The sequence below is a fragment of the Anser anser genome (genome assembly GCF_964211835.1).
Source record: "Anser anser genome assembly, chromosome: 20".
In the NCBI taxonomy this organism is placed as follows: Eukaryota; Metazoa; Chordata; class Aves; order Anseriformes; family Anatidae; genus Anser; species Anser anser.
This window is the reverse complement of record NC_139741.1, coordinates 2,216,208-2,235,281: the sequence shown is the minus strand read 5'-3', so window position 1 is coordinate 2,235,281 and position 19,074 is coordinate 2,216,208. Positions and strand designations below refer to the sequence as shown.

Below are 19,074 nucleotides of genomic sequence, written 5' to 3'. Positions count from 1 at the left end.
ACCTTGCAGTCATAGGACACTATGGGTTTTCTTAAGGGTAATATGGTGGTACAGCGAAAACTCCCAGTTTTCAGCTTAATCAATAGTAAAAAAAAAATTATTTCCTGCAATGTTAAAGATCTAATTGGTCCAATCAAAAGGCAACTTAATTAAGGCTCGTTTGAAGCAGTCAGCATGTGCCCTAGCTCTTGTGCAGAGGTTGCACGTGGGAGGCACGGCATGCCCTCCGCAGCACGAGGCGAGGCATGTCGTGCCGCCTGGGGCAGGGGAGAAGGACAATTTATTTCTTTAACCTGCAGCGCTCGGAGTTTCCCCGTCACCGCTTGAATTTTCCCTCTGGACAGTTCGTGCTCCTAGGCCAGACAGCCCAGCTCTCCCGGAGCCTTCAGCCCCCATGGGATGCAGCTCCCGTGTCCGCGCCACACCGATCCTATTTCTCCTGGGAGAATGCATTATTTTCCAACTCACGAGGTTTGTGGTGTGTTGGTAGGGCAGAGCGTTTTTGTGTACCGCAGCCTGACTTTGTGCACACCACTGGAAACCTGTCCCTTGTCCCCCCTGTAAAGTCACAGTCCAGTGCCGCCGGTGGGTCGGGAGGCAACATTTGGGATTAGTTCAAGCAGAGGGATGCTATGAGGTGTAGAGGTGGGCCTTTCTGTACCCACGCCTGCTGTCGTGGCCCCTCTTCGTCCCTGCAGGGAGGGCAAAGCTCGTGCCATGCTGAGGCTCGGCTCTCCAGCAGTCTGCAAACCTCCAAGCACTGTTGTGTTCCAAATTCAGTGAGAGATTTGTACCAACAACTTCCCACAAAACACCAACCTGCGTCCGTGCCTCATTAGTCCCAATTTACCGTATCAGAGTAGATATTAAATGCTTTGACCCCCAAACATGCTGCAAGAGCACTTCTCAAGGCGCTGCAGGCGCGCCCACAGGGGCCCTGCACGCGGCAGCGACCCGGTGCTGAGCTGCTGCTCGTGGCCCAGCCCTGGCTGCGGGATGCCAGTGCGGGCACCGGTGCCCCAATATCCACGTGGGGGCGAGGATTAGTGCCCCCCCTGCCTCCAGCACCGAGCCCGGCTGAGGCAGCATCACCCGCTGCCCCGGCGCTGCCTCGTGCCTCCTCCCCGCAGCCCAGCCCCGGCTCAAATGTTTTCCTTGCGAGGCGTTCCCCGCATTAAGCTCAACCGGCCCCAAACGCCTCACCTTTCCCCCCAGCCTGATAAATGCTCCTTCTGCAGTTAATGTAACCTCCCCGAACGTCCTTCATTTGTCAAAGATCGCAGCCTTTTACGGCGGGTCATTATTTCACCAGGAATTTGAACAGAAATATTTCCCGTCCACACCAAGCGATCTATTTTGCTTCCCCACCCACCACATTAGCCTCTGAATACTCTCATTATACCATTACTAATTAGAAATTCTCTCAAATTGGCGGCTGCATTAAAAAAAAAAGACAGTGTGCTGAGCATATGGCATAATATCCTATTAATGAACACTCTAAATTCAAACTCAGGTCAGCTGCTCATTTCTTGCTCATGACACCCAGGCAAGGGGGGGGGAGCAAGCTTTTTTTTTTCTTTTTTCTCCTAAAATGCGTATTACTGAATGCCAGGGATACGGCGATGCCTTAGGCCAACATTTTATTTTGACTATTTTTTGGGGGTGGAGTTGTAAATATATATATATATATATATATATATATGTGAGTATATAGGTATGATACATACACATGCATTTACAAACCAGCAGTGGAAGGCAGCAGCTCGCTGCCCACATTCACCTGCACGTTGCAGCTTTGCCTCCTGCAGAGCAGAGCATGGGGCATGCAGCATGTGTGGAAGCAGCACCCGTCCTGCTGCCTGCAGTGCCCACGGTGTCCCACCAACGTTGGTGTGCAGCGCAGGGAAGCTGTGGGCAGCAGGAAGAAGCGCAGCATGCATGCCTTTTATTTTATTTTATTTTATTTTGGTTCGACGGGCTCTCCTTCGTGCGTCGCTGCTGGCTGCGTGGGTCCCCGCAGCCTTCCCGGGACTGTCGCTTTCTGGCACAGAGAAATTTGCACCACGGTGAAATAGCGAGTTCTTGTACCTTCCTTTTCTCTGGGCAGATGAGCTGTCAGGGCGTTAGGTCTCATCAGTCTTGTTGTCACCAAGGTTTATAAAACTACCAAATGATATTATGTCAGCTGATTCTTTAATGGGATAATCATTAGCCAAGACCTGAGTAAGGTTTTTTTGCCACTGCTAATTTCACCTCAAGGTGAACGCAAGGCAGAACTCTCCGGCGCGGTGTTTGCTTCGGTGTCCGGACTCACTCCATGCTGTGCCATGGCGCCGGCTCCTGCTCACCGTTTTGGGATGTGTCGTGTCCCCTCTGAGCCTGGAAGCACTTGTCACAGTGGGATAAGCCACAGCAGGAAGGCCGTGACCGCTGTCCCTTGCAGAGGGACCTCAGTGTGTGTGGCTCATGCCCCCAGAGCCCGGGCCAATCCTGCTGTCCCAGCACCCCCATAAGGGATGTGCGAGGTGATGGCAGTGTTTGGCAACTTGACCTTCCAGTAAAAATTGAAAAAGTTTGGGCTTTCCGACAAAGTCTAACTCTTCCATTGAAAACAAATATTTTGCCCCATCAAAAATCCAATTTTCTGTCAAAACAGTTTTCATTAAATATTTCCACGCAGCCCCGGGTTAGTATTGATTTAAAGTGTTACAAGAGGGAGAAGAATGAGGCTTTGTCTCTACAAAGATCGCGTTTACTCACCAATTAAAATTACAGTAGAAGTGAGTAATTGCTGCCGCCTCAAAGGGGGACTGTTTAGAGCAAGGCGGTAATTACCCTCGTTAGTTGGCACACTCTGGTTGTGGTCCGGCAGGATCAGGACTGGGGCAGGGATGAGGGGCTGAGGGAGGAGCCCTGTTTGGGGCTCTGTGATTTTGGTGGCTTTGCTCTGCGGGATGTTGCTTGTACCAAGAGCCACGCGGGTGCTGGATGCTCCTCGGCACCAGCAGCGCTCAGTCCCAGCCCTGCAGCCGGGGCCGCTTCTCAGCACTGGATTTTTTTTTTGGCCATCCCGTTAGGGTTTTTCCCAGGCAGTGCCCATGCAGGCTACGCAAGCCGTCCTGGCTGCGACCAGTGCCACCCACAAGGACACCACAGCTGGGCACCGGGGTACAGTCTCCATGGTAAGCGCTGAGCTTTCATGTACCTGTAATTGCCTGAGTAGCCTGCTGAGCTCTAGGGGGCTTTTTGTACCCCACAACATGCACAGCTTGCAGCATTTGGGGGCAGAAACTGTATTTTCAGTGCCTATCACTGGGCAAGAGCTGCGTGGGGCTGGCCCTTGGAGGCAGCCTGGCCCCAGGACAGCGGCAGCCGTCTGTCCTGCAAGAGGAGGACACCCAGCAGCCCAGCGAGGCACACGGGCGTCCCTGTGCTGGGGCAGTGCTGTAGCCATGCAGGGCCAGGGGTGAAGGGGCTGTAGGAGGAGGGGACATAAAGGGGCTGTGGCCCCCGGCCCTGCTGTCCTCGGGCACTGAGGTTGCAGCCGAGGTGAGCGCTGCACGGTCCAGGAAGAACTGAGGTTTTATTTCCTCGGTGCTGGGGTCATTCCTGATTTAATTATGTAAAAATTAATGTGAACGTCTTTTGTGGTACGTATAGGCCATCCGTGGAAATTGAATTGGGTGAAATGCTGGTTAAGCTAATCACGCGCAAGTCATTATGATGGCTAAGCACGGGGATGTTGTAATCTGTTGGGGCTTCTCAAAGACCTGATTGAAGGCCAAGTTTAAGACCCACAGGTTTAATCAGAGGGGATCAGCGATGTGGCGTGGAGGTGATTTTCCCTGTTACCAAGGAGCTCAGGGCCGCTTCCTCCTGGTGCAAGGAACACTCACGGGTCCGTGCTCACTCACAAGCACCTGCAGCGGGCTGGGGGGCTCCACGGAGCCCAGCTGGGGGCTCGCGGGGTCTCTTGGGAGCTGATCGTATCCCTGCAGCCTTCCACCTTCTTTAATCTGGACGTCAGATTTACAACCATTTTTATACTTTTTAAAGGAATAAAAACTCCGAATCAATATTTAGAAGTGCACAAACAGCTTGTGGAGCGTTTTCCCATCTGTTCTCTAGCACTAAAAATGACCACCCCGGTAGGTGCCTGAAGGGTGCTGGGCCGGGGCTGCTTCCCAGGCTTTGTCAGGAGATGGCTGATGTCCATATCAAATCAAGATGCTCGGTGTAATGTTCGCAAAAATGTAATTTGATTTGCCTTTGTCAACAAAATCTGCAGAAACATCCCCTGCCTGAATAAATATCCCTGCAGGGTAGCACATGCTTTGTAAATAATTTTCATTGTAACCCCTTCTTCCTAGCAGGGTGGAGAGTTGAGAACATTCATCAAGTCTCACATTAAGAAAATAATTTTCTTGTACCTAATTTGCGCAATAAATAAGGTCCACAATTTCTTGCTTCTGAGGCAAGGAAATGGAAAGAGCCGAGGCCAGGTTTCCTGACGTGGGGTTTCTTCCCCATGGCCATTCCTTTCTCTCTTTTAATTGCCGAGGGAGGGCTGAGGGCTCCTTTGGGGTGCACCCTAAATACCTGGGTGCTCCCCCCTGCCCAGGCGGCCGTCGGACACCAGGGCGATGCCCAGGCTGGGCCTAGCGCTGGGCCCAGCTACAAGGGCTCGGGGCCAGGCTGCCTGCTCCAGAAATTGGTTAATTACCAAAATTACCTCAGAAATTGCCTTAGCAGTTTGCTTTTTCCTTGTGATCTCACAAAGATTGGCCTAGAAGGAGCTGTAGCAGAGGCACAGCTATGTCTCTTGTCAGGCCTTGCCAGGAGGCCCGCCACAGGCCGCGCTCCTTGCCCCGCCGGCCTCGGGGCCCCTCAGGTAATTGCAGCGACTGCTCCACGCCTTCAGGAGTCACCTTCAGCATGCTCCTGCCCCGCGGTTCGGCCTCCCCGGAGAGCTGAGCAGGCCCATGAGGGACCTGTGAGATGGGGCCCAGTGTCTGCAAGGAGGCAGGGGGGCCATGGAGGGGCCTCGGCATCTATCGGCTGCACCTCGGGCCAGGAGACTTCCAAATTCCTACCTGCCAACCCCTTGTCTTGCTGGAGCACAGGTCTGTCAGGCTGCAAGAACACCAAGCTGGGAGGATAGCTTTGTTTTTTTCTGCACAGCAATGTAAATCTGTTATTTATTTATATTTTATGGATGGCATGTTCCTATCCCCAGGCATTTTGCATTGGAATTCAACTCATTGCAAGCCTATTACATGTTCACTAACTATAAACCATCTGATTTATATTCATTAACCAGTGGTAGACAGCAGCAGTGGCATAACTTTAGTGCTGGACATGCCTCAGTCGACGGGTGAACTAAATTTCAGTTAATTAAGGTGCCGTAATTGTTGTCCAGTACAAGTGTCTTCAGGGCATTTGCTTTGTAAATAATTTTTCACCCCAACCTTTCCCGCATACTTGGTTGTGCTCTGCAACTTTGTTCGAGCCGTAAATTATTAGGAAACGGGCTCTCCCGTGCTCCTGGTGAAAGAAGGCTCCTTTTCGGCTTCTTGCCACCGACAGCGGTGGTGTTAATGATTAGCAAAGCGCCCCCGGGCTTCGGAGAAGGCAGCGGTAGGAATGTCACCCCAGAACGAAATGGGGATGCCCCGTTTCTGGCCGGGTGGACACGACGCTGAGCACTGAGACCTCACAACCTCATTCAGCCCTCAGCGTCCTGGTCTGAAACCTTGGGTCTGCTGCTGAGACGTGGGGTTGGGAAATCCAGGAGGCTGCCCCGCAGTGGCAGTACAGGGCAAGGAGGGATGGGGAAAGCCCTGTCCCCGCTCGTCCCACGTGTCCAGGAGCCGGACACTGTCCGTCCTCGTGCCCTCTGGCCATGGCTTTGGCCCCGGGCAGGGCTGATGTGATGGTGTGTGCGGGGCCAGGGTGCTAGGGGCTGTCTGATGGGCCCAACGCGAGCGCTCGGTAATGAGGAGACGGCTCGTCACCAGTGCGAGCAAAATAAAAATCCCTGCTGCTCCTGAATCTGTGCACACCAACCGCAGGGCAGTAATTAGGAAGGAAGCTGGATGTAGAATTGAAACTGTAATTATGAAGAACTGCTAGATGCTACTGTAACGCGGCGTTTAGCGTCCCCCCTCTGCCGCTGCCTTGTTTTTTTTTTGTTTTCTTTTCTTATACCCCCTTTGGGTTAATTGCTGCTTTGTTTTGCTCTCCCAAAAGGTCAGGGCTGGAGGGGTGCCCTGTGGACAGGGCCATCTCCATGCCTCTGTTTTAAGCCAGGGTGCGGGGATGGCCCCAGGGCTTGCGTGGCTGCAGGCAGCACCAAATGGGATGTTTATCTTCTGCTTTTGGGATAAACCAACCCCTTCTGCAGAGCGTGTGCTGGCTGTCTGGGCTCCCTTTGGGTTGAAGGCAGCTCCCGGAGCTGCGGTTCTCAGGGACTGACACTTTCTAAATGGCATTTCTTGGGCTGGGACTTAGGTGCAATATCAGCATGTATCCTCTGTGCTCATCTGCCGCATTTTAGCATCATAGCCCAAACGAGGGGCTGTATTTTAACGTGGGCTTCTGTAACGGAGCAAAACCCAAGACTCCCCTGTGTTTTTCCAGTGTTTAGCAGTGCTTGCAGTGGCCTTCCTGTGGTCCTGTGTCAGTGCCAGCTGCCCTGCACGGCACCTCTGGAGCGTACAGAGAGAGGTGCTGAGCTCCTGTTTGTCTGCTCAGGCTCGGTGTTGATCTGACAGCTCCTTTCCGGACCTGCCCGGCAGCAGACATGCCAGTCTCTCCGATAGTTCATGTTCAGTTATTAATATAAGATTCAACTTCGCATTCGCTGGAGTAAACCTTGCATGATGCCTCTGACAGTAATTCAGTTGTAGCCTCAATCTGATGCTGGATCTCCAGGCCATGGCTATCCTGCTAGCCTTTTCCAATTTTTCACTACACCAGTCATGAATAAATCACCAAAACACATCAGATTGCTGAAAATGGAAATACCAGAGATAGGCACCAGTTCAGTAGTCAAAGAGCATCACCTTCCTGCAGCAAGCAGGCACGCTCTCTGCTCCCTTGTCTGCTCGGCGCGTCCTGTCCCATCACCCAGAGGCCCCCAAACGTCTGCGGGCTGCCGGTGTGCATCCTGTGCATCTCTGCTTTGAAATGCAGATCCCACCGCATGCGCCTTGTGGCCGGGCAGAGGCGGTTTCTGTTCGCTGGACGTGTTGCCAGACGAGCCATCAGTAGTACCCAGATGCGCTGGGAGCAGGGTTTGCCCCCTCATGCATGCCAGAGACAAGCACTGTTCATTTTCAGTGCTTGATAGCAGAAAGAGCAAAGAAATGTTAGGTTTTTGGGTCTTTTCTCCTGCCCTCGGTGAAATGTGCTTTGCAGAAGCCTGCAGGCTTCACAAGCACCAGATGCCCCTTCAGCACCAGCATTTAGCTCTCTACCTGGTGCTCAGCCCCTCCTGATTTAATTAACCTGCAGCCTTCCTCTGTGCACCAACAGAACTGAGTCCGGAAGGCCGAATGGCGCCTTCTCAAGCTTAACCCAAGGGGTGAAATCTTGGTTATGTCCAAATTAACGGGAGTCTTGCTTGGGTAGGGCTGGCTCTTCTTGCCCTACTCTACCCACGACCAAACGTAGCCTCGATAGTGCCTTTCCCAAGTGGCTGGGCTCTGCTAGCATTGTTCCGTGGGAACTACGGACAAAAGGAACGGCAAACTAGTATTATGTAAATCACTTGAGGTCAGAAAACCAGCTACAACTTAAAAAAAAAAAATCACCACTCATAAAATAAATCAATTTCTTTAAAATTAGCCTCCCTAATTTTGACATCAATTCTATTTCTTTAAGGTTTGTCTGTTTTGCAATTTTGTTTTTTATCCATGTTGCTATATTAAACCCCCTGCTAATAAAATGTCAAATTAAAAAAAAAATTAGTGTCCCTAGTATTGCAGAAAACCAATAAAATAAAGCCTTACAAGGGAAGCAAAAGAAAATTTCCATCATTCTCTCCTTAACCGAAATCAAAATTAGAGTGTTATTAGAAATTTCATTAGGATGGAGCAGATTGGTAATGAAATTACATTCCAGCTTTCTACAAACCCAATGTATTAAGTAGGTTTGATCAATGATGTTCACACAATTAATTTTGTCTGATTGCTGAGGATTACTTTATCGACAGCCACATTTCACACTTGTGGGGTTTTTTTTTTGTTTCCGCAGTAAATTCCCGGCGATGTCAGATCGCGTGATGGCGGCGCCGGTTCGAAGCCCCCGCTCTCAAAGCGACTTCCAGCAGACCATGACGGGGATCAAGGTAGGGATGTCACCGCTGCTAATTGCGTTTGGTACGGTGCCGCTTACGGACAAACCGGCGCTGGGACGCCGGGGCTTGCTCAGGATCCCCCAGCAGTGCCACGCAGGCACGTAGCGAATGGAGGGAGACCACGTCCATGCGTCCTGCGGCCACTCGGCGCTTTGCTGCGCTCTGTCTCGGTGCTGGTGGTGCTCAGCATCATCCTGTGGCTGAGCTGGTCACAGACCAGCGCTGCTCTGCCCGTGTGGGCAGCACCGGGCGCGAGAGCCTGCAGGACCTCGGCTTGTTGGGTGCCAGGGCAGGCCGGGAGGCTGCTCGCCCGCAGGGACAGCCACCTCGTTGCGGTCGGATTTATTAGTTGTCTCGGCAGTGGTGTCACCACAGCTGGCAGCACATCTGGAGCAGCGCTGCGGCAGGAAGGAGAAGGGGAGGGCAGCGGCTCAGTAAATCAGGGGCTGCTTTAGGTGAGCTCTGCTGCCGGCTCCGTAGGGTCCGCGTGTGCGCAGGTTGTTGCCAGCAGCAGCAGCAAGCCGGGGTCCTCTGAGGCTTTAGTGCGCACCCCTGGGTTGCCCTTGTCCTCGGCTGTCACCGTCACATCAGTAGTGAGAGCTCATGGACCCCTCTCTGTTACTGTTTGGTGCATCAAGAGGTAATCGGGTGGCTTTTACGTGAGCAAATGAAGTTGGTGGTGTTGCAGAGGGAGGTCCGTCAGGTGCCGTCAGTCGCTATCTGCTGTTGTTGAGATTTTCAAAGCTGTTTAAGGAATTTTAACAGCAAAGCCCTTTTAGTCCCAGGGGAACGGGATCTCCTCCAGAAACCTTGAGCATCCCCTCTCAGTGTCTATCGAGCTCTTGCTCCAAGCTGTGTCCTCGTGGGTCTCCTGCGAAGGTCGCAAAACGTTGTGGCTGTGGCATTGCCTCGTTGTTCCCTGGCTGCTGAGCAGAAGGGCATGCAGCTTCATTCTCTCTCTACACCACAGGACGACACAACATCTGTTTAAAAGAACAAATAATAAATGGGTAGAGGTGGTGTCAACTGCCCTGCATCTATTTTCAGGTGCGGTCTGGGTCCGCGGTGTTCTCAGTGTCCGCATTGCCAGGGAGCCCAGCAGGGACGCCCAACTCCTGCAATTTTTGTGAGATTTGAAACGCAAAGGTATAAGAGAGAGGTTCGATCTCTGGGGGAAAAAGCACCCATTATAACATTGAGATTCATTTTAGAAGCCATTTTTAAACCCTAAGTTAAGAAAAATACCTAGAATTAAGTGCTTAAAGAAGCTACAAAAACCGAATAATAATATTACGAGGGCTTGAAATTAGCTTTTTTTCCTCCTCTTTTCCATGCATTGATCTACTGATGGATTAGCTGGGAATTGGCAGCAAGTGAACTGTGCAGTCCCTTTTTTTCTTTCTGAGAATCGTGCATTTGTTAGCATTTCAGTTGCAGGAGGAAACCGGTTCCATGGGTCAGGTCCCTGCATCTCAGAAGTGACCTGGTATTTCAGCTCCTCTAGCTAGATTGTACCTACAGGGCTCCTTGCAAAGTTTCGGTAGTTCAAGACCTGGGAAGGAAACCCCCTTCTCTTTTTCTAGGCATCATCTTTACCCTCCTGACACTGTTTTCTCTGCGTACAGAGCAAAGATGCGAGATGGATCTAGTTTTTAGAGGCGAGATGTCTCATTTGTCAGAAGCTGAGTGAATTAGAATAAGAGCATGCTTTTTTTTTTTTTTTCCCTTAAAACAGGCCAAAGTTTTTATCAAGATGCCATTTATCAGCAGTGCTACCAGCCGCTAGCAGTAGGCATGCTGCCAATCATTTTATGGAAATAGGCAAGGACTTTAATGTTTGGATGCCCATCTGAATCGACTCTTGTTCATGTCAGCAGATCTGATGTGAAAGCAAAGGTGCCCCTATACAGTCTAGTTACCATCAAACCTGTAAGTGTCAGCATTTTAAAGGCAAGGAACACAATGCTGATGGTGGGCAATGTCACTGGTGTAACCTATTTCAAAGACATCGGCTCCTGCAGCCTTTTCCTTGTCTCTCAAGGATTAGTTATGCCCGAAGTCCACCTGCTCTGTTAATCTCTGCAAAGAATTATCGGACACCTGCGTTCCACCATCCTCACAAGTTCTTCATCTCTCCGCTCCAGCTAGTTGCAAACACAGCAAGCAGCCCTCCGACTTGGCCTGGGGTCTCATGTGGTCCTTTAAACAGTGTTTTGATACTCAGGGGCTGACGGTTGCTTGCAGCAGCTCTTGTTCTTACTCTACAGCCGAGGTCTGTCTGGAAGATGATGCAAACTTGTAGGGATAAAAATGCGCCCACTGCCAAGAGCAAGCCCTGCGGGCTCAAGGTGGCCGAAGGGGCTGGGTGCGGGTGGGCTCTGCTCAAACCCGCGGGTGTCACCTGTGCCCAAAGCACAGGACGAGGACGGTTCTGTACTTGGGGTCTGCACAGCAAACCAGCTGAATTTCCCACGTCCCCATCCTGCTTTCCCTCTCTCTCAAACCGCTACAAACCGTTCTATTCATATCCGTTAGGAATGCGGCATGCTCACTGCTAAACTTATTTTTTTATTATTTTTAAAGACCCGTTGAGGATCTACTGAGTGCATTCCTACACGTGCATATGCGTTTGTGCTTCCTATTTAATTTTGATTGTCAGATCTCAGCTTTGTAGACAAATAGATGAAATGTCACCCTGCACCTGTGACCTTTTAGAGAGCTGTAGGTTTGGTGACCCCCCTGCCCATCGCGGGGTGGGTGCTGCAGCCAGCCTCCGGCAGGATCTCCTCCTGCTTCATGGCTATGCCCGTCCAGTTTGCAACTGGAAGGGGAGCCTGGGTCTCCGGTGTCAGTTGTGTAGAAGATCTTACTCGTGAACTCACTGACTAGATCTGTAAAACCCTTATGCCTGCCTTTGTGCCATGCCTGTGTACGTCGGTGGCCTGTAAAGAAGTGATAATGGCCAAAGGGTCGTTTCTGGAGAGGACAGAAGTCTTTTTCTTAGTTTTCTCTTCCCCTGGCACTAAGACTAGTTAACCCTTTGGCACGCGTTGGAAATACCTGCTCGCGTTGTGTCCGAGCTGGTTGTGCTTGAAGTGACATGGTACAGGGATGCTCAGCGCCGGGAGCGAGCTCCCCCATGGGTGCTGAGCTGGGCCCTGGGTCTGGCAGCGTGCTGCTGCTGTGAGCTGGGTGAGGCGCCCCGGTACAGCCCAGCCGTGAGGTTGGTCATCACCGGATTTCGGATTTGTGTCTTAATATGTCAGGGAAGGCCTTGACCTGCTGCAGGCTGCGTGGGCTGAAGCTCCAGGGTCGCGCTGTCCCGAGCCTGCGGGTGCTGTCACCCACCTGGGCTCTGCGGGAGCTTTTCCAGAGCAAAGCCAAACTCTCCCCAAACCCAAACTCCTCCTCGCCCTGCCCATCCCAGCCAAGCAGTGCCTACAGTATGCCGATCGGTGCTGTGCTTCCCCGCGGCCCCGGGACGGGTGTTCGGGCTGCGCAGCCTCCCTGGGCGCATTGCTGAGCACCAACGCGCCGCGCTGGCTGCGGGGATGGATGTGCAAATTCCGTAGGAGGTGTCTGGAAACAGCCCAGGCAAGTGGGACTCAAAGAAACACCAAAACGTCAAATTCTGCAGGGTGCCAGGGCACACCATAGGAAAGCAAAGGGCTCTGCTCTGCCCGTGGACCTGTAGCATCCCAGTGGGAACGGGAAGACGCTGGCCGCGCTGGGAGATTCGATATGCTGGAGCCGGGCAGCAGCCTCTGAGCCACCACCTCCCGGCCCTGCACCTCCTCCCCCTTGCATTCTCTGTTTTCCTGGTCTCTTCAGGCTGTGGGTGCTTTGGAGCAGGGATTTCCGTACCGTGCTGCCGCAGCCAGTCCCACACACGCAGCGCTTCCACCTCTTCCTTCTGACGCTTTCCACGACCGCAGAAGGCTGAGCCGGCACCGCTGCCGCCCCTCTGCAGGCATCTCCTTCCCCTCCCTGCCCTCGATTTGCATTGCATTTCCATCAGCCTGGAAGGTCGGCGGGGTTTGGAGGTGACCCTGGGGGACGCCGGTGCCGGTGGGCAGCCGGGGAGGACGCGGGCAGCGTGGGCAGCCTCGCGCGGGCGCTGCCGGCACCGCCGCCACTGCAGCTGTTGACACGAGGAGTGATTAACAGGGGTAGGACAGCGAAAGGGAAATAAATAACATCCTAATCTCTGGCACCATCATTCCTTTGATGAGAACAAAAAATATGAAGACTGAAAGATCAAAATAACTGTATTAGAGCATGAAAAGGGAAATGCTCTTTTAACCACCGCTGTTCAGATAGATCTCCTTAGATCTGACATGCTGTAATATATTTGTAACACAGATATATATTAGGGGGTAAAGCTGGTGATTAATTTGCTTTACCTTTTCAGAGCATATACATAAAAACCTACATTAGCAGAATTAGCATTTTACCTGTCTTTGAAGATTTTCGCTTTGAAATGCATAAAGTCCTGTCGATTTTATATCTCTCAGAAGAAGAAGGGTTGTTTTTTTTTTTTTGCGGAGGTTTCCCCCAGCCCACCTCCTCCCTGGTTCGTGTGCGTGGTGCAGGCAGAGATGCTCTGGGTTTTGTCTCTAATTACTGCCTCACCACCCTCTGGGGCATTGCTGTAGCTGCTGCCCACATTCACCCCTCTTGACTCATAATTGCTGTTGAAGCTTCTGAGACTAGAGATCAAAGTATTCATGTCATTCATGTTCCTGTCAAAGGTCTTATCGTCAAAGCACCAACTATATTTCGAGAGACGTCTCCTTTTCTCAAGAGCAGCAGACAAACTTGCCTTTGCCTTTTCTCCCTCCCCGTTGCAGCGGCGCTGCAAGGCAGGGACGGTGCGCGGAGGGCGAAGGTAGCGAGGGGCTGCCTGGGCTGCCGCTGGCCATCGCCAAATCCTGCACCCCGGGGGATTTAATTGTTGAACGTCCCAAGCAAAACCGCTGCTTCAAGTTTCTCTCTTTCCTGACCTATGCTGCAAGGTAGGGCTGGAGCTCGCTGCCTGCTGCCTGCATTTCATTTAGGCTCTCGGGAGCGCGAGTGCAGCTTGCTCGGGGACAGCAGCCTGGCAGGCCACCAGCAGGGTGCTGATGCGGGTGGAGGCACGGGTATCCCACAGCTCAGCTGGTGTTCGTGGTGCAAGAGAGGTGAAAGGAAAAAGCTTCATGATTTAGTGGGGCTAAATGCTGGTTTTAAGCTTCTGGAATCAAGTTATTCTTAATCTCAGTGAAATGATTCTCTCCTGCACTCCACCGGACACCCACACAGCTCGGGCACCAGCAGTGCCGGGCCATGGCAGCACCAGTGTGCCCACCCGGCCGCATGGAGCGATCCCAGCATGGACACGTACCTCTGGGAAAGGAGGAAAGCACTTCTGGGTGCGTTGCTCCGTCAGAAGGAGTCCCAGCAGCCTGCTGCTTTTCCCCCTTTCCCTTTCGTTCTCGGTTCCCAAACGGGCGCCCTCAGGTGCTCCCCGGCCGGCTTTGTCCTGCCCTGGCTTCTCTTTGAGGCCTGCAGGAAGGGGCTGGCCCGGCTGCTTCGTCCTGCCTGGTTCTGTGATGTGGGTAAGTGCAAACTCCTAGCACGGCCTGGAGAGAGGCAGCTGTAATGTTCCAGCTCCACGGCGCCGCGGGGTTCCCGTGCTCTCCGACTCGCTGTTTTTGTCTCGTGTTTTTATGCTCACCAGAAATAAGTTATTTTCTGGTTAAAGACGTTCACTGCGGACTTCCGCGCTCAGCTCCCGGGGGTGTTTTCGGGAAGAGGCGCTGCAGCGTGGTGTGTTTGATTTCTGGCAAGGCCCTCTCCTCTAGAAAATCAGCAAAGCCTTGGGCTGGCGATACTGGGAGTGCTTTGGAAAGACGGGACGGGGCCTGCGGGTTAATTCCCTGCACCCCAGCCCTGCCGCATCCTGCCCACGGGGAAGGGGCCGCACGCAGCGGGGCGGCCCCGCCGCCGCAGCAACTTGGGATGAGTTTCTGTGAGTCCTCGGGATCGGGAGCAGGAGAAGAACTTTATAAAATTCTCCACGACCAGTCGAGCGGAACCTATTTTCTCTCACAATGCAATTAACGGCACCAACATTTACAAAATATGATTACAAGCACTTTGGTTAAGTAGAGGAAAGTATATTAGATAGCAGCGAGGGGTTGATCTTAATGTGCATTTTTTCGAGAGACTTGCATTTTCTTTGTGCAAATAAAGAGGCCCTAAATTCTCCATAGGCACTAAAATCAATGCAGTGGAACCATGATAACAAACACAGGCTCCACTTTTTGCTACATCCCCCAATTAATTAAGCCTTTCACGGGCATGTAATTAGGAACATTAGCAAGTCATAAAATTGCCGTGAGTCTCTAAATTATGTGCTGGCCCTCAGCAATTTGTTTTTAATTCCTTTTGAAGACAATGGCACTGCGGGGTCCCATAGATCTTCATAGCAGCCTACTGTTTACTTCTTTATGGCTCTATGAAGATCTAACTGTTTTCTACTGCTCCCAGATGCACCCACGCTATTTTCTGGCGCGGTTTCATTACCTGGGTCGGATTTAAAGGGGAACGGTGCCCGCCTGCCCCGCGCGCCTGCCCGGACACCGAGGCTCCCCCAGCCAGCAGCCGCCGCTCGTGCGCCTGCATGGGGACGCCCGTGAGGCCAGGGAGACGGATAAATAAATGAAGCAGGCTCATTTCAGGGGAAGGTTTATTTCCCTGTTATTGTGATTTACTCCTCCTTGATGAGAGTGTCTCTTTCACAGCGGAGGCGCGGAAAAACATTTGCGCGATCTCAGGGTCAAGAACGGGAGAAAGAAGTAAATAGTGGAAGCAAATTGTTTTTTCTTCCAAAATATCCTGGGTCATTTACAGCTGACGGGTCGCCACAATAATAGCCGGCCCTGTGTTCTAATAGCCGGGTTGTTTCCCGGTGGATATGTGTAGCTAGCCGCCCGTTTTTGGCACAGTTTGGGGTTTGACGTGCCGCTTTGTTGGGTGGCAGGGGCCGGGGCTGAGCTGCCCCGCACGCGGCTCTGCTCCTGCCCCGCTGCGGGCGCTGCTCCCAACTCGCTTCCCACACTCGCTGTTCCCCGATCGTGGTCGATTAACGCTGTGGAATTACGAAACGGGTTTAATGAGAAGAATAACGAGAAGCTGCAATGAGAGAGATGAAGCCTGGCTCTTCTCCCAGGTGAGCACAGGGAAGGAGCGTGCTGCGCCGCTCGCTCGCACGGCCGTGCTACATGGAAGAGGCCGTCCGATTTCAGGAGATGGTTGCCTTTGGTGGGCTGATGGCTCACGGGCACTGCAGGGGGAAGAGGACGTGGGTGCTGCCCCTGTCCCATCCCCACCCTGCGGTGGGGACCTAGGGTGTGAAGGCAGGAGAGTCCTCCTTCCTTCTGGCCTCGGGACTCCTCGCTGCCTCCTGCACTGTCTGTGCTCCCCCCGGCCTTCCGTCCCTCCCCTTCCTTTCAGACAGCAGCAAACCTTTACTGTGGGTGTAGGGAATGTGTTATTGCTGGACGGGGGGACAGCAAAAAGCAGCGACCCAGCAGGAGAAGCATTCCCTCTGTGCTTCATTGTCACTGCCACTTTCACTGCCCGATTAAGCTTTGTCTTGGGGCTGGCAGGAATATCAAACTGAGCAAATTATAACACTGCGGCTCCAGGACAGGGGGTATAAAAGTGTATTTTTTCAGTAGTCAGCAAAAAAGAGAAAAGGGGGGAGTATTTGCAGTGAAGCACACTGGAACAGCCGGGAGCAAGGTGCTGCTTGAAGGATGCCTGAGCTGCAGAGGAGGGGAGCTCAGTAGCTCCTCTTTAAGATCCATTTAAGATTGCTCGATTTTCAGTTCAGTGAAATCCCCACTCAGGTGGGACCGCAGTGGGCTGCCAGGACAAGCAGGGCCAAGCCATTCCCCGTGGTCACTCCCAGACCCATGCTGGCGGAGAGAAGGACGCGGGCAGCCTGCTCTGTAGCTGCAGTGGGCTTTTTGTTTCCCGTCGGTGGCTCGGCAGCTGCAGAAATGTCACTGGCTGAATTTTCAGATTGCGAGACAAAATGTTTTCTGCCTGCCTGTGGGTTGTGCGCGTTTGCTGCACGTGCGAAGGGTCAGCAAACAAAAAACCCGAGGGGCCAGCCCTGTGGCTGCTGCTCGGGCGTTGAGGTGAGGCTGGCTCCTGCACATCGTGTCCGTGCACCCTTGGCTCCCGCACATCGCGTCCTTGGAGCAGAACAGCCCCACGGCCACGTGGCACGAAGCCCTGGCCCATGCGCAGTGCCTGCCCTACCTCCGAGCCCCTTTCGTGGCGGCAGAGGCTGCCTCCAGCGCAGCCCGGGGGGAGGCTGAGCTGTGCAGCCGTGCGCTTTGCTTTATCTCTCTCCCCGTTTCCACCGGGGAGATGGTATCAGCGGCGAGGGATCGCGCGGCCCCGGCTGGCGCTGTGCCGGCAGATAGCATCGCTGCCTGGTGGTGCTGTGCATTTCCACGCCGTGGGCCTGACCCGGGTCTGCTGGGAGAGGAGAGGCTGGTGCCTACACGGGCAGGGAGGGCGGCGGGTGTGAGCCTCTGCCCCACAGCCCTGGCCTCGCGGGAGAGCTTTGCTCTTGCTTTGGTCTTAGTGCGGGCACGCGTCTCCCTCCAGTTCCTCCGGGCAGTGCAGCTCGTGGTTTTCGTGGCTGTTTTAGGAGTCTGACAGCGTTCGTGAGGTTTGTTTTGGAGCCGCCCCTGTTCCGTGAAGACCCCGGAGGCCAGCCCCCGTCCCCAAACCCCTTGGGCACGTGCAGGAGAGCAGCACCTGCGTGGCACCGCCGCCTGCCCTGCCCCGGCTCGCCCCACAGCTCGCGTGCGCGGGGCAGCCACAAGCCCGGCAGAACAGAAACAAAGGCGTGCGTGAGGCCTCCTCCTCCTTGCCCTCCTCCTCGCTGCAAGTCCAGCAGCTGAAGTTGTTTGCCTTATTTTGCAGACGCAGTCCCCCAGGATGTGGGGAATGGTTATTAAAAAGCCCGGAGAGCAGTGTCTAACCTTGAGTAAGTGTTTTCTTGTTGTCATCCAAAGATCTAAAGAAAATCCTGAAGAGAATACATGGTGAAGACATATATTATAGTTGGAGCTTTTTATCTCACACGTGACTTTGCCTATCATGAACTGTACGTTTTTATTCTCACTAGTGGGACAAAACTATATCCCACTGCAGCATATATCAAGAGGAGGAACATTGTACCTTCTTTGCATTAATATAAATAGCTGTTTAGGACCGATTCCTTGGCCAGATACTACCAGCTTACCTGTCCTTTATCTAAGATATTTGGCATGTAGCTCAAGTTTGGTTTATTTAGAGTCAGGATGCAGCAGCTTTTACATATTAAAGGTGCATTTTAAAAGAGCATTTTCTATTCTAATTTGGGGGAAAGGAGCTCTTTAGGGCATTCAGGGAACGATGTCCATCTGATTTACATTTCCCTTGTTGGAGCAGAGCTGTGTACGCATATTAGAATGTAAATAACAGTGATGGATACATGTATCTTTAAAAGATCCATTTTCTCTTTTGACTAAGGCATCCAGGAGAGGAGAGGGAGCGTAGATCACTTTTACAGGTGAAAAATCCATCTCCTAAGACAGTGTCCACGGCCCAGGAGCTGGCCCCTCCACTCGAGAAGCTGGCAGTGGCCGGGGCCGGACCCGAGCCCTGGAGCAAGGCTGGATGGCTTTTCTTGTTGGGGGCGTTAGCGCTGTGCAGAAAGGCTTTGGCAGCACTTGCTGACCCAGAACGGGGAGCACAGGAGGGCTTTTCAGGTGTGCTGCTCGTTAAACTCCCAGGGGAAATGGTACCTGGGAATCCCTGGGGAGCTGGGGTCTGATTTCGGAGAGGCACGGCGCGGGTAATCATTGACTGCGCAGCTCCCGTGCTGGGTTAACCCAGAAACTCCCGCAATAAAACCTTCCCTGGCGGGGGTGATTTGTGGTGGAAACCTGGGCCTCCAGTGAACTTCCCCATTTGTCTTTGGCTCCGTCTATCTCCCTGCCTTCAGAGGTCCCAAAAGACAAAAAAGAAAAAAAAAAAAGGAAGTCCCTTGATCATCACAAGGGGAAATGAAGCCCGGGCTGGGCGCAGAGCGGCCGGGCACGGAGCAGAGCTCATTTCCTGCGGGGTCCCCGGCCGGCGGGACGGGAGGAGATGTGCCCAGATGAAATTAGCAATCAGCGGCTGGGGGAAATTGGGGTTGTTACAGACCCAGGCAAACAAACTTCGCGCTCTGGAGGGGAAGGCAGGAGCGGAGAGGCACGACGTTCTTTCATCTTCGCTCCCGACCGCACGAACAGCCCCAAGGCACGAGGGCGCGCGGCGAGCGGCCTGCCTGGGGGCGGTGGGTGCCAGTCCCCCCGGTGGAAAGTACTCTTGGCAAAAGTATGCGTGCAGACCAGAGGGCTGGGTCCCCCTCTGCTTCTTCCACAGACACCTCTGGGCAGATTTCTGTTAATTGTCACGGCATTGACGTGCGTCGGCTGTCGTCGTGCGGTGCTGCGTAGGAAAACTTACCGCTGCCTCGTTAACCTCTCCAAGGCTGATTTTGGCAGCCGTCAGAGCACTGTAAGGTGTGCGTAATTAACGAGGTATTGAATGAATGAGTGAATGCTGAAGCCGAGATGCTCTTTCAGCTCAGTTTGAGTATAATTATTTTGATTATATAT

The 19,074-nt window shown here is 53.0% G+C and overlaps 1 protein-coding gene across 10 annotated transcripts in view; it reads left to right on the top strand.

The window, feature by feature from the left end:
- LOC310884703 (uncharacterized protein) overlaps positions 1-19,074 on the top strand; it is a 163,052-nt gene that overhangs the window by 96,333 nt on the left and 47,645 nt on the right. For all 10 annotated transcript variants that reach the window (XR_014574333.1, XR_014574334.1, XR_014574335.1 and 7 more), the window contains one exon: positions 8,257-8,350. Coding sequence is in view for 4 of the 10 variants with exons in the window: in XM_083806801.1 (XP_083662927.1) it covers positions 8,257-8,350 (94 nt within the window). In the remaining 6 variants the exon portion in view is untranslated. The remainder of the gene's footprint in view (positions 1-8,256; positions 8,351-19,074) is intronic.